The sequence below is a fragment of the Acanthaster planci genome, linkage group LG05 (assembly GCF_054643075.1).
Source record: "Acanthaster planci isolate LZ-2023a linkage group LG05, COTS_SCS, whole genome shotgun sequence".
In the NCBI taxonomy this organism is placed as follows: domain Eukaryota; kingdom Metazoa; phylum Echinodermata; class Asteroidea; order Valvatida; family Acanthasteridae; genus Acanthaster; species Acanthaster planci.
This window is the reverse complement of record NC_141781.1, coordinates 10368323-10383230: the sequence shown is the minus strand read 5'-3', so window position 1 is coordinate 10383230 and position 14908 is coordinate 10368323. Positions and strand designations below refer to the sequence as shown.

The 14908-nt window shown below is 38.9% G+C and overlaps 2 protein-coding genes across 5 annotated transcripts in view; one reads left to right on the top strand and one right to left on the bottom strand.

Moving 5' to 3' along the window:
- LOC110981212 (protein FAM219A-like) overlaps window positions 1-4623 on the bottom strand; it is a 48234-nt gene extending 43611 nt beyond the window's left edge. Inside the window, exons 1-2 of the mRNA XM_022238581.2 lie at window positions 4453-4623; window positions 1953-2070 (exon numbers count right to left, since the gene is read on the bottom strand). Coding sequence (XP_022094273.1) covers window positions 1953-2070; window positions 4453-4509 — 175 coding nt within the window. The 5' untranslated portion in view covers window positions 4510-4623. The remainder of the gene's footprint in view (window positions 1-1952; window positions 2071-4452) is intronic.
- A 300-nt stretch (window positions 4624-4923) lies between these two features.
- The window catches only part of dnai1 (dynein axonemal intermediate chain 1), a 21029-nt gene continuing 11044 nt past the window's right edge, over window positions 4924-14908 (top strand). For 2 of the 4 annotated variants that reach the window (XM_022239060.2, XM_087136544.1), the window contains exons 1-7: window positions 4924-5053; window positions 9476-9559; window positions 10070-10132; window positions 10631-10678; window positions 10894-10974; window positions 11435-11561; window positions 12564-12596. In XM_022239060.2, coding sequence (XP_022094752.2) covers window positions 5021-5053; window positions 9476-9559; window positions 10070-10132; window positions 10631-10678; window positions 10894-10974; window positions 11435-11561; window positions 12564-12596 — 469 coding nt within the window. In that variant the 5' untranslated portion in view covers window positions 4924-5020. The remainder of the gene's footprint in view (window positions 5054-9475; window positions 9560-10069; window positions 10133-10630; window positions 10679-10893; window positions 10975-11434; window positions 11562-12563; window positions 12597-14908) is intronic. The other 2 variants (XM_022239078.2, XM_087136545.1) reach the window with 1 other exon arrangement.

Here is a 14908-nt window from a genome sequence, read left to right as displayed (position 1 = left end):
AGACACAATTTTTCTTCAACTTTGTATCCTTTGTCAAAACTCTCTTACTTTCCTATTGGTTCAATACATGGAACAGTGCATGCTTTTAAACAATGAAATTCATCCATGCTTTCCCAGACAACTGAGGACGCTGGTGCTCAGAAGTCATCTAAGGAGGAGATGGTTCAGTGCATACAATGTACAATGTAGGTGTTTCTGTTCAAATTGAGAACCCAGAATTTACAAACTGAAAACATTTCAGAGAGAAGGACTGAAAGTTGTCCCCATGACCAATTTGTTCTCATACCGGTAACTACTATAATGTATCATTCAACATGCGTGTGGTCCCTACAATTGCCAATAAGACGGTACATGTACATACATGTACCTACCGTTACGTACATGTACATGCATGTGCAGTAAAAACCATTGCTGACTTCTTATAAACCACATCTTTGATATGAAGCATTGCATTCAAACACTGCATGTGTGTGTGTACAGTATACCCAGAGTCTGATCATCTGCACATAGACACCTGTACTACAATAAATGTAAATTTACATCCAGATTACAGAGAGAAATTATAATTACCAGTAGCGGGTAATTATGGTGATTATGGTAATACATGTACATGTACATGTCCTGTTGTCTGCTCGGTAATTGAAAAAGCAATTCTGCTACCCTACAGTGTCTCGTTCAATCCAGCTTTTGGCCTTCAAGCTTCAATTGGTTGGGTTAAGCTACATGTAGCTGTAAAACAGGTACAAATTTTATCATAGGCAGGGATTCCACATCCAAATGTGCTTGTACAGTATGTAGGTGTTCTCTCTTACTCAACTGAACAACATCTTTTGTTCGGTACATGTACATTGTACATGCTGTACCAGGGTCTCCTCTGGGGTACTGATATGTTTTGAGGTGGTCATACAAATTTCTAGTCCCTAAAACAAAAGCCAAGTGATTTCAAAAAGGCCTTAAATAAAATCTATTCAGTCCAATAGCACATTACTCCAAATTTCTCCACTAAAATACAAATGTAAATTGATCTTGCATTCTGTGTCCCTATCATTGCGAATAATTTGAAACTGATCTGTTTCAAAATATCTTAGTGATTTTGCTTTTTTCTTCCATCTTTGTGTCTATTTTAAGTGTGAACATGCGCTTATGCGGTGAGTACCCCCCAAAAAACATGCCCTCTTTTGTTGCACTCGGAGTGGATAGGCAGGGGAAACCCTGCGCTGAACCAGTATCATCATACAGTGCACCACTTCTGTTTATTATAAGATGATTAATTTGAAAAATAGTCATCCTATAAAAGCATTAAATGCAAAATCTGAGAACACTTTGGTAACAAAAAATATAACTTATGTATAAATTATGATAGATACATGTATACATGTACGTGTAGAGCACTCCTCCAAAAAGGAATAACCTGACAACCATCCTGTCTACCAGTTGGCTCAGTAAATCTTTATTTTGGAGTCAATTTCTTTGCCTGGGGCCCAGTACAAAAGAAAATAATTCACAAAGCGTTTAAGAAACTCACTCGGCGAAGAAAACACAGAACTACTAAAGTGAAAATAGTGAGTGAGGATACATACGTGTACACGTACGTGCATCCGTGGAGGGCAGATGTTTTGTATCACTGGGACAGCATCGAATAACCCATTTGTGCATTCATTGTAACTGAATTGAACTCACAAAACAGCTGCTAAAACACCATGGAGACACTAGTAATGCATAAACTCTTTACCCTTTTTTCTGCGCTTATCATTCTAATGAAACAAATGCGCATTTTTTTCAGGCAAAAGCTGTTGCTAATGCATGCAAGTGTGAACTTTCTGCAAACTTTGGCCGCCCGCACAAAATGGCAGTCATTGTTTGTAAACGATGCTTTAAGGCCTACAATGTACATGTACATGTATGTGACCTCCCGAGGCCACGGCACCTATCCACGTGACCTCCACACTTACCCATTTTAACCTGTAGTGGAGACGGTCTCCGGTAGGTCTTCAGACCGTTTGTGACTTTGTGTCCATTGATATCACGCTCAGATAATGTATTGCCGTTGGATTGGTCCTTAATGTGAACCTGTAAATTATGTCAAAATAATGAATTAAAAGGAAGAGAAGTTATATCAACACTGAGATACATGTAAAGTACGACACGCAGCTGAAATTTAAGAAAGCTTTGTGCGTGCTATGATACACTGATAAATTAATATACATGTACTAAATTGTTTACTACATGTATACACTTTAAGGAGAAAAATAACGTGCATGCACACCTGCACGCTGATTGGCAATAACTGAAACAGAGTGGAATTACATGCATCGGTATATTGACCAGATTGTACTTCTCTCCACCTTCATCCTCACCTGGTATCAGTGACGAGAGATAAAGTTAATGTACATGTACAGGCTTCTGGCTGCCACCAGTCATGCCAGTGGGTTTTGTCCAACAGTAACACATGATTCCAAACTTACACTCAAGCACTCACATGATGGTTTCTCTGTACTGCAGTTTGAGTAAAAACACCATGCGCAAGAAGAAGCCTTCACACGCGGTGTGTATGAACGCCCATTTCTTTCACCAAATGATCTACACATGTCCATGCACGTGTACCTCTGCCACTCCTTAAGTCAGTGACCACTGTCTAAATCCTCCCGTCCAGAATCTACAAATCACTCACACAGTTTTCAACCAGTTTCGTACGCTGAGATTTCCTGTTTATTTGCCACAGGAACCTTTGCATGTACACGTCACTATACACGTACATGGTCCATGGACCATGTACATGTATGATTTAAACTCACATCTCATTCTATACAATTTTAACTAGAACCACACTAAGTGCTTACCAGCAGAAACAAAAATCTGGCCAATAGTTTACTTACTCTTATCAAGTTCCTCCTGAAAAGTGGACTGATATGTGTAATTTTAATTCGTTTGAAATGTAGATGATGAATCATTGTGGAACTCAACAAAATACATTTATTTCACATGAGCATGAAGTACATGTTCCCTGTCCAATACGTTTTAATACTGCATAGAAGTGGTACATGTACAGTACCCAGTCTCTACATCTGTGAGATCTACATGTACAGTGTGTACATGCACACATTACACTGTATGCATCAAATCATTTACATGTACATCTAGCTGCACTCCCAGCAGCAAAATGTCAAAGAAATATCTCCGTTCAAATTGAACTGAGACCTCAAGCACAACTCGTGATATACTGAGAAACTTCGCCTTTGCTTCATAAATATTGTGCAGACTTTATCGAAAGAGGTGTGATTCAAGTTTTGTACATTATTTTATTTTGCTCTGAATGCTTAGTCAGGACTTACCATACATGTAAGGGCCACTGAATCTAATTGTACATGGTATAAAAAGTCTTCAGGATTGATGGATCTACACACACATACATGGAATGGCACTGTCAACCAATGGGGCAATTTGAGATCAACTGATCATGCCAACACATTTCTATATTTGTGATGTCTTCAATTGAGTGATGGCTGCGTGATCAACTTGTAACTCCACAAACAGCAGTTTGTGCGTCAGTCCTGCGCAATCAACCAGTAATGCAGCCCAAGCTACCAATAGAACAAATCCTTCAGTTGTACCCAGTATGGTATTAGTGCTGGTGATTGGTAAAATTAGTCACCTTCGCTGTTTTGCATTGGACATACATGTAGCTTATTGGGGCTATTGTTCCGTCACTTCGGGCTCTGATTTTCCCCACTGCACAATTATTTTTGGCCATTTTATCACTTTAAAAAAATAATTTACGAGAGAAATGTCTAAATTAGTTTTGCAGAGATGGTGTCAACTGACGTAGTCCGAGTGTCATCCATTATTCACAGACTACGTACAATTGACATGTGCCTTATTTTTCTACCATTATCTATGGTACCATTTTAATGAAGATATAACAATTAACATGCATAAGGTGAATTAGCCTCCCCATCTGACATCTAACTTCACCAATAAGGCATGTAACTGATGCATGAAATTTGGTTGCACCGTGGTTGCACAAGTAGGCCTAGCTGTGATGAAAGAGTAAGTTGACAATCAAAACAGCCAAATGTGTTTATGGGTGACTGTACATGTCTATCTCATCTGGATAAACCTTACCATGCTTACACTGTTGTTACAGTTCTGGAATTAATCACCACTAATCATTTCCAACTAACTTATTCAAGGGAGTTGTTTAGTAAAAGTAGACCGTTTCCCTATAATTGGAAAATATAAGGAACACCGGCCATGATGTACTGTGTACTGTAACCGACCTAATGAACACATACATGTAGGCATGGTATTGGTAGGCCTTAATCATGCACTGGACGTGTTGGCATGGTTGGGGGAATTACACACGTTAGCAGAAGGATGGACATGACTGAGCTGCTGGGCACGAAATGACAAAAATCAGTCACAGATTAAACATGGCAAAACAATGAAATTTACCTTTACGTTGTCATTTAATGAAGTAGAGTATCCACTGTCAGTTTCGTCCTCGTCCATTTTCTTTCAAAAAATGTGACATTCGACAGCGAAAGACATCGCTCATGCATGTTACAATTTCCACATTTTATTACCGGCAGCACGGCAGCAGCTCTCTTTCGATATCAAGTACTTGCACAAAAAGCGCCCTCTAGCTCGCTCAATAGCTCTCTGTTATCGAAACTATTTTATGTCAGAACACGAAAGCTACAAAACAGTCGTTGATAATTTGTTTTGGCTCGTTCTTGCATTAATTAATTTACTCAACAGTTTTCTCTATATTTAATGTTCAAAATATTCAAAACTAAAGAAAAATGTATGCAATTCTCTATTATGTTATTACTTTTTGAAACACTGTTGACTGTATTGTACATTTGAATCAAAAAGATTAAAAATTCTAGAATTCCTAACTAAAATGATTTGCGCATGCTCAGTTACCCTAACAACAGGCTACATTCAGCAGCCGATGACGACGGGGAGATTGGAGAAAGCTTTCTTTTAAACGCAGATTTGGACTCAGAGTTTTTTAAAAATGCCTGTAAAGGGTCCGACCAAACCTAAGCAGGTAAAATTTACCTTTAAATACATCAAATTTGATATGCTTTCATGTGTCTGTGCTTGGAAAATGCTTTTACACGTTAGCCTAGCTAGCCTAGGCCCTAGGCCTACCGGTACTTTGCAATCCTAGCTCTAGGCCCACCAATGTAGGCTACCGTGTCTTCTGAATCATCCTGATCATCTAGTATGTCTAGGCCTAGGCCTAATCGGCAAAGCCTCCATCAGGAAACATCACACCAACTTTGGGTTTAGTTTGGGGCATGGAGCGAGACACGTCTACTGATACCGATCCTGTCCAAAATCGAAAAAGAGGAATCCACTCAGTACAGTAGAGCTGGCAGTGGGGGGGGGGCTACTCTAAGAAGTATGAGTAGTGTGGGGATTCCCAATCCCTTCGAAGTCTGCACCAGCTGCCTGGCACCAGTCAAGCTGGCAAACTGTTCCCTTGAGTAAAGGCCAGAATTCCAGTATAAACCTGTATTTTAATAGGTCGTTAAAAAACACTTTCCCAGGTTGTTACCTATTTTGTCTGAGATTCTACTTTAATGGGGCAGCGCAGACATCCAGGAGTTTTGCAAAATGGCAAGTAGCAACTGATGAAAACAACTGAAATGAACGTATGATCAAAGAAGTACATACTGATCAAAGAAACATTTGTGTAATCCGATCCTCTGACTGGCTGGTGCACACATGTTCCCACAGTTGCTATTTTCATCGGTTACTACCTGCCATTTTGCGAGAGTTCGGTATGTCCGCACCGTCCCATTGCAGAGAGGCCCTATGTTTCTAATCTATATGGCTCTAAGAATTTTCCAACTTAAATGTTAACAGGAATTTAAAAGCTCTCATGAATATTTTTTAAAAGGGAAGCAAAGTCCAAGTTAAATGTTGACGGGAATTTAATTGTTCTTTTGAGGCAATACGCCTATTCATCAAAATGCTGGAATGGCATCACAGCCAGCTGGCATCATGTTGACGTACTGTACCCCAGCCCCCATATGCAGCCAGAAATGAGACTGCCGAATCCACATGGTCTTCCTTGTAGCACCACTACACAGTACTGCTGCAGAACTGAGCATGCGCAATTACGAGCAAAAGTTTACAGGTATGCTGTGAAAGCATCACATATCAGCGTACGCGTAGAACAGAACACCCACACACTTTCCTCTGACATGTCTGACCCACGTGAAGCACTGTGTAGCACCGAGTTTGTGTACAAGTCTATGGTGTAGCACTTTTTTGCTACACGCCGCGGCCCCTTCCTTTTTTCATTTTCCCGTGTAGCACTGTGTAGCACCGGGTTTGTATACAAGTCTATGGTGTAGCACTTTTTTGCTACACGCCGCAGCCCCTTACTTTTCTTGCGTCTTCGTTTAGCACTGTGTAGCATTAGTTCGCACTTGAAGGTCTGGTTCTTAGACCATCCAATGGGCTGTGCCGATATCGTATTGCATATCACCTGACTAAACATTCTGTAGCACTGCTACACACACAGGTTCTGTCTTGTTCGGTCTCATTTCTGGCTGGGTATACCAGCCCCATGTGCCACGCTTTACATGCAGGGAGCATCTAACAGGGAAAAATGGCACACTATAGGGGAACTCGCAAAACAAATAAATATAAACCAAGGATCTTTGAGGGAAGGGTCGCAGGAAACTTAATAAATAGGGACTCAGACATCATTATTTGACTTTAAAAAAAAAAGGACACAAGAGAATTCATTTATTAAAAAGTACCCCCAAAAATGGAAAAACCAAAACAAAAGGACTACAAGACTAAAAGACTAAAACTTAAAAAGGACTAAAAAAAACAACACAGTGTTTAAAATGGACCTTATGAGTATACAACCAGACTTCTGTAAAAACAAGAGAAGGAAAGAACACACATATAAAAAACACAACAAAATCTCTTGGGCATGGACTACATAGTACTGGAAGTAAGAGCAGGGATTAACATGTCATAAAACTAAAACTGTGCACAGGCTTATAGGGCTCATTAAGTATTCAAATCCTCTGGCAAGTCCAAATAAACAATCAAATAAGGAAGAGAAGACAAAGAAAGGCATGTTCTGAGGTAAGTAGATGGAAATACTTTGTATACATCACGAATACTTAGACCACTAAAAAGAGGAAGAAAGGTAAGAAACTATAAGAAAGTCAAAGAAGTAGAGATCTAAAAGATGATATAAGCTTAGAGTGTGTTTTCTAGGCATAAAGGCTAGACAAAGTTAGGACAACTTCAGTGATTCAGAAAACTAATGGTCAGAAAGAAAATGGACAAACCTTGGCAAGAAAAGTTTAGAAACTTGATGATATTGAGGAAAGAGGGAAAAATGAACTATATACATGAATAAGAAAAGTTTAGAAACTCACCACTAACTTCTAGCAGACTAAGGCTCGAGCAGAAAACCACACTCCAGTTAGGCGGAAAAGTACTTGTAAAGTTGACTGATCCTTTCTGATCTGCTACACTGAGTGTGGCCAGACCATGTGGCTACATTGTATAGGGGGAAAGCTGGTGCTTAAACAAATAAACAGGGGGCACACTACGAAAAAAAATCAAGAACTATAAACTAAAACTAAACATTTTTAAAGGGGAACTACTTCTTTGTAAAAATGTGTATTTAATAACATACTCATTTCTGGTTCTGCCACACACACATCACACGCAAAACGGACCCTACGAAGTCATGCAAAACGTATAGTTGATGTCAGTCTCTTACATACGTCTGTTGCTTGTGGATCCTGTATCCATGTAATTTTTATCACTGCGTGCAATTTTTATGGCAATATCTGCGGTTGCGCAAATTTGAAATTTGCTCTCAACATTGACATGTAATGTTAGGCCATGTCTGATGTTATAGACATGTTAACTTTGAACATCAAACTTACTGTTGTACTTGAGGCACTAGAACGGCCATTTAGTAATTTTCTCATCGGTTGGTTGTTATAACATGCAAGGTAAATACATGTACTAGGCCTAGGCTTGCTTAATTGGATTGGAACTTCACACTAGCATTAGTGTTACAGAGTCGGAGTGTTTGCAACTTAAGCTAGGGGCCTACAAGGAATTTACTTTCTAGAACAGAAAGCCTAGACTAAGGCACAGCCATTACAGCCTGTGTGCCTGAGCTACTTCCTGAACTGTAAGATTTATACAGACCTTACAGATAGCCTTGTACAAACTCACATAAACACATTTTGGCTGTTTTTGATTGTGCCAACTTATTCTGCCATCACAGTTGCATGTATTTGTGCAACAAAATTTCACACATGCCTTCTTGGTGAAGTTAGATGTCAGATGGGGAGGATTATTCACCTTATATCCTCACTGAAATGGTGATATTCTTAAGCATGTTACCCATCCATGCCATAGAAAATCAGCGGCATGTACTGTCAATCACTGTCAGCTGTATGACAGCTTTACCAATCGCAACATAGCTCCTATATTTTCCTTGTTTTTCTGACCCCAACAAAATGAAAGCCAAGCTATGATTGGTCATTCGAATGGAAGCAAGTTGGGCCAACCACAGTGTGGCTTTCATATGTGGATGAGAGGAAAATCAGCAAATTTCTCTTTTCTTCCCATATGCGAGTTAACCTTACCATCATTATTGGAATCTTTGATCTCACTTAATCCTTACCTTAGCCGGGGGCATTAGACATTTTGGGGACTGTTTTGGAGGTGAATTTGGAGGATTTTGATTAGGGGTACGACAGTGCACCAGCTATTCTGAGTGAAATGAATTAATGGAACCAAACTATATGAAAGGTTCTTGGACTCTATTATCGCCCGACCGTATCCAAATGTTAAACAATGCGATTTGTAGAGTCCAAGTTACTCGGACTAGCCTGGCCCCAGGCTTAACATTAATGAATATAACTGTAGGGCAAGATCAGTTGATTCCACTAATGCTTGATCTTTTTGCAGTCCGTCTTTTTTTTGGCCTTATTGTATGATTTTCCAATAATTCTGCCAATACTCTATCTCCTTTTCTTTCCTAACATGGAGGGTTGTTCTGAATATATAAGGGATGTAATGATGGTGCTGATTATCTGATCGAGCCCACTAACGCCTCTGTGCATTGCCGATGGAAAGAATAATTTCATGTTATACAATGTATTCCACTCAGCTCACCTCATGCAATCGAACACCAATAATCATCTGATTGGCAAATTCTAGCAGTCAACTGACACTTCTAGAAGTCAACTTGATATTTACCATTCACCACTCTCAATATCAGAATTCAGGGGGCTTCAGTTTAAATTTACAACTGCCCTACAAGTTCAGGGTTTTCACTTATGTAATTTTAAAACTGTTGAATAAATTTTAGAACTTTTAATATACAACAAATGTTCAACGAATTTGCAAATTTCATAGACCTACATGCACTGTACTCTCATCATTATCCAATTTTGTCTTTGTCCAGGCTGGAGGAGGTGCTTCCAGTCTGAAAGTTGGCAAGGGACGTCCTCCCCGTGTCAGCATGGGAGGTGCCAAAGTGGCTCTCAAGGTAAATCTATTAACCCTGATGAAGTTTGTCCTAATGAGGGGTACAGCAAAGCATCTACCTGTAATTTGGTGTGAGCCTTTTAATTTCCATGGTATTGGATTCCATCTTGGCACTTGTGGCAGACAGAACTGGCACTGGCCCTTCGTTGGGCTCTGTTGGGTCAAAAAAGAGGCTGTGATGGCCAGCTTTGAGTCTCTGTTTTTGCCAGTACAGCCTCCCTTTTGTTCCAGTTCAGTGATTCAGTGAAAAAAAGAATAACTACATGTAGTTCCAAGCTCATGTGTTAATAATTAGTGGATAACCAGTGCCAGCAAGATGATGCATTAGGGATATATGATTATTGGAATAAAATTAGAGTTTGTTTACTCTTTCGTGCAAGAGAAGTGGCAGAAATAAGTTGTTGATTGTTTAGGGCTTACTTCATTTCTTGATTATGCCAATTTGTCAAGATATGCCTGTTTACGATTGTTGTGTAATTTGATTTTTTTGTTATCTGTTACCCTTTCCTAGGATGATGTAAGAGATGATGTTACCGAAGTTGGAGAAGGAGGCCATGGTGAGGAGTGGATGCAGGTATGTAGCGACGTCATTATGGGGCTTTGATGCTCTCAGTCTGGTAGGCGTGGTGTCAACCTCGTGTGTGAATACAGAATCCTTGGGCAACTTTGACAAGAGGGTGGGTTTTTTTGTGTCCTCGATCAGGATGCTTTGCAGAGAGAAGCATCTGTCTGCAGGCAGTTTAAAATGGATAGTGATTGGCGGGTTTGGTAAGCCATTTGCTTTAACTTGCAAATGCTACTATGCTGTGTAGAGCACTCTGAGAAAGTTTCAGCAGCTGGGAAGATAGGGTTATTCATTTCAAATAGTAAAAAAAAACTTGATTTATGAGCCTGAGAAGCATAGTTAATGGCGAGTACTTCATCAAGCTGAAAGGCTATAATGTTATTTTTCACACAGTTTGAATCTTGTTGACTGAAGTTTGTACACTTAGATGGGATTTTTGCAGTAATTTAAATTTGACATTTTAAGTTAGATTTGACAACATGCAGCATATTTTATTTTTCATTATAGACCAAGTCTCTCATCAAGCCAGATGACCAGCTAGATTTAACAGACACTGTAAGTATGAGAGTCATCATTCACAGTATTTGCATGCAGTCGTAAATTAAATCCTAATCATTCAATTTTGAGTTCATCTACTTGTCACTCACTTGTCATTTTTCCTTAAGAAATTAGGTTGTCTGTCTGAAAGTACAAATATTCAAAACTTCTCTCTCTAAACTATTAGCGTGAGGTGAATTAAACCTTGAATTCAGATTTGTCTTCATTTGTAGGAACTGAAGGAAGAATTTACCCGCATCCTAACAGCCAACAATCCCCATGCACCGCAAAATATTGTCAGGTACAACTTCAAGGTAAGACTCTCAAGTTAAAGAATAACATATAACTTTGTTCCTAAATCTGATTTAAGATATTGCAAGACTTTTAAAGAAATTAACAAATAGTTCTCATTAAATGGAGAATGGTGATTCCAGTGATCTCAAAATCCAAATAGCTAAAAATTTTGCCTCTTCCAGTTAGAAATACAGTTCCACTAAGGATTTAGAAAAACCCAGTATGCATACTTATTTCAGAACAACACGCTCCAGTGGAAAGGCATTGAAGTATTGATTGTTTGCATGAGGTATGTTGTATTTCTTTTATCAAGGAAACTGATATTTTGAAAGGCACTTAAAAGGTTGTCACCTAAGTCTACCAAAGGCATTGCTCACAACTGTGAACAAGTTTTGGTGTAAAAGAAGCCTTTCAAGTTAATTTTTGTATATTCAAAACAAAAGCTTTAACATATAGTTTTGCTATTACCTCTGCCCACAGGAACGTGTTTACAAGCAGACTTCACATGTAGACCAGCTGGCTATCCACTTCTCGCTGGACGGCAATATGATCCACAAAGACTCCGATGAGGCCAGGCGGCAAAAAGCGAAATACGGTGCAGCAGAAAGTAGGTTCCATTCATTCCATGAGCTTAACAACCCCCCTGCCTATTGGCCACGGGTGTGATTTCCTTGGCGTGTTTCGTTTCACCTTGCATTCATCATTCCAACAAAAAGAGAAAGAAAATCGCCTTTTTGAAATGGAGTTTAAGTTTGTACATCATCTCAGTAATACTGCCTCTAAAGGGATAAACCTTAAGGGGAAAACCTGCAAATGTCACTGAGCTGTCATGTCCCTCTGATTAACATTGCACATTGTAATGAACTCCTATTCATATTTTTTCTCACGAGATGCTTTATGTTTGGTTGATCACTAACACTTTCAGTACAATAACTCTATTGTCACTGAATCAAGTCATGCGTGTGCGTGTGTGTTTGACCCATTTTAGCTGCAAATAGACTCCAGTAGTGCAAACCAAGTGTTAATGGCATTGTTAGACATCCTCATAGTTTGTCATCATGTTTTGATCAAGTTCACTGCTGATGCCAGTCCCCGATGTTGTCACTTGGCCATTCAGAAAACAAAAATCCCCTTTTATAAATTCTGGGTGGAGACATGTTCCTTGCTTCATGACCAGATTCAAGCTGAAACCCTCCAATCGAGAAAAGACGAACGCTGTTCTTTTGGCAATGTTTCCACATCGTCAACGTGAAAGAAACAATTGACCATAGCATACTTCAAACTTTGTAGAAGTGTTAAATTCACAAAGTTCCTTTAAGGTTCGTTCCAGATGGTGTGGATTGTTCAAGAATCTATCATGTTGGATGAAGTGATCCTAGAAAAATTACTTAATCAAATCATGGCTATGATTTCTGATTATCAGAATTGTTGTTTAAAAGGATGAAGACCAGAAGACATCCCAGTGTTTTGTTATGAAAGGTGTACCATTCAAATGCATTCTTGACATTGGTTTTTGCTGAACATAGTGAATAGTCTGTCAGTGTAGACTAGCCGAGCCTTCATCATCGGTGTGTGCTCTCTTTGTTCTGTTTTATTTTTTTGTCAAAAGAATATCTCTTCTCGAAAAGAATGAAGAGTGGTGGTAGGTATTGCTTTACTTTTCTTCCTCCCACTCCAAGATCATCTTTAATCACTTTTATACATCACCTGAACAAATCCCTGTCAAGTGAGTGGTGGTTTTGAGATCACGCTGTAGAATGATTTTGTTCCAGTAAAAGACACAGCCACACTGAAAAAAAAAGGAAATTCCATTCTGTAGTAAATGGAAGTTCTATTGCGTGTTTTTTCTCAGCAAAGTTGTTCTGAACAAGGCTAAATGACGTTTCCCACGTCTTAGTCAATTTAGTGGTTGTGTAATAAGAGGCTCTTTACAAAATAAGCAAATAAACAAAACAAAACAAAAATTATTCAAGCAGGGATTCAGGATTTATTTGAGTGATGCAGGGATTTATTCAGGCGGCAAGGTCAACAGATAATGAATGTTTTGCATTTGTGCAGTGGAAGAATAATTTCAGGAGGCGACTGGTGGCATATGTTTCATTCCACGTGGCTCCATATTGTAGAATGGACAAATTCCATCTCCCACCTCATGAAATTATGTTTACCATTACACTTCTAAACATTTACCATTTGAATATAGTCATATTGCACGTGACTGCTGAAGCAATGTGCGTATCTTTCACATGGTGCATGGCACTCACATACTGGTGGGCACAGGATATTAGTCATGAAAGTTAACAAAAATATCAGTGGTAAACCACTCACCCAAAGACCCCGTCTTGTTGGTCCAATAAGGGAGCCGTTTTCCTGCAATGTTCATTTTTTCCACACATGGGGTCATTGATTCTGCCTCAAATCAACCATGACTAATGGCTGCCACGAGAGCGGTGGTGGTAGAAAGTATCCTGAAAATTGTATAGTTCACCCAGGCTGAAACAGGAATTTCATAGATGGGTAACAAAGGCAAAAAAGGCTTCCATTTGCCTGCAGTGTTAAGATTTCCCACTCTCTTACTGAAATGTTACCCTGAGGCACTTCTGATATAATTTAAATTATTTTTAAAGCAAATGCCTTGGCCCTGATTTATGATCTGGAAATGTCTTTGTGAATATTTCAAGGGAACACCAAGACCATTTAGGGAAATGTTAGATCTGTCCAGTGTAGTCAGTGAAAAGCTTTGCCACTGTGTGTGGCAGTGTGATGATAACCCATATACAAGAAGTACTATGAGAGCCATAGAGATGCTTTCTAATATCAGCAGCAAAGCCTTGAATTAATGCATGCAATGAATCTCTGTGCAGCATGGATATCTTAATTCACAGAGTCAAAATTTATTAGGGTTCCGTTTGTTGAAAACTGCATTTGTTCAAGACAAAAACTGTACAGTCTGAATGGTGTTAGTAGTAGGTGTATTGTGTGTGTGCTTTTTTGTATGTATTGTACGTGTTGATTTGTTACTGTGGAATCTGGAAGTCATTATTAGATACTCAACACCAGTGCCACTGAATTTCCATTTCAAGAGAATTTTCATTTCAGTGGACAAAATTATCAGAATTAAACTTTTTGTTTAAATAATTCCGTCTTATCTGAGCCAAATCTGATTGCATCTATTCAGTAGAATTACAAACAAAAAAAGATATGAAGCCTTTTTTTTCTTGTCTTTTTTTTTCCATTTCTTGTCCACTCTTGATGAAATTTTTAAGATTGTTCACACTCTGTTAATGAAATGGAATTTCAGTGGGTCCTTATGACTCTAACTTTAGTAGACATGCCAAATTGCCCATAATCACATCAACCTTGTCTACAATCACATCAACCCTAACAGTTTTCAATCCTTTACCTGTTGGAAGATTAGGACTATAACGATTAATTGGCATAAATGCAACAAACCTGCCTTTGCTGAATGCATGCAACTCACTGCAGTCAACAGCCAGCCATTCATTGCCATAATGTATTTCATGGTAATTAGATCACTGTAACATCAACATTAAGACTTGTCTACAAAGGACCAGAATCCATTTGATACCTGCTCAGTCCAGTTATAACTCAAACTCAGATTTCTGTGGGATAGCTCCATTGGCTACCAGGGCCTTAATGTGCAACTGCCTACTTTTCGATCATTCTGCTCTCACCAAAGGAATAAAACATGGCTTATTTCAGAAGAAAATTCATTCAATTCGATAACAGCCCTTACAAATTTTTTTTCTAATATTGTCAGAAATGGTAGAATCTGTAGTGGTCTTCTGGTTCTTTATAGACAGGTACACTGCCATGATTAGATGAAAACATGATTTGCTGCTAATAATTGCATATATATGTCATGTACATCCATACATGACACACCTGTACATGCATTCATCTTTTGTAATTGCAGTGACAAGGAGGAAACATGTT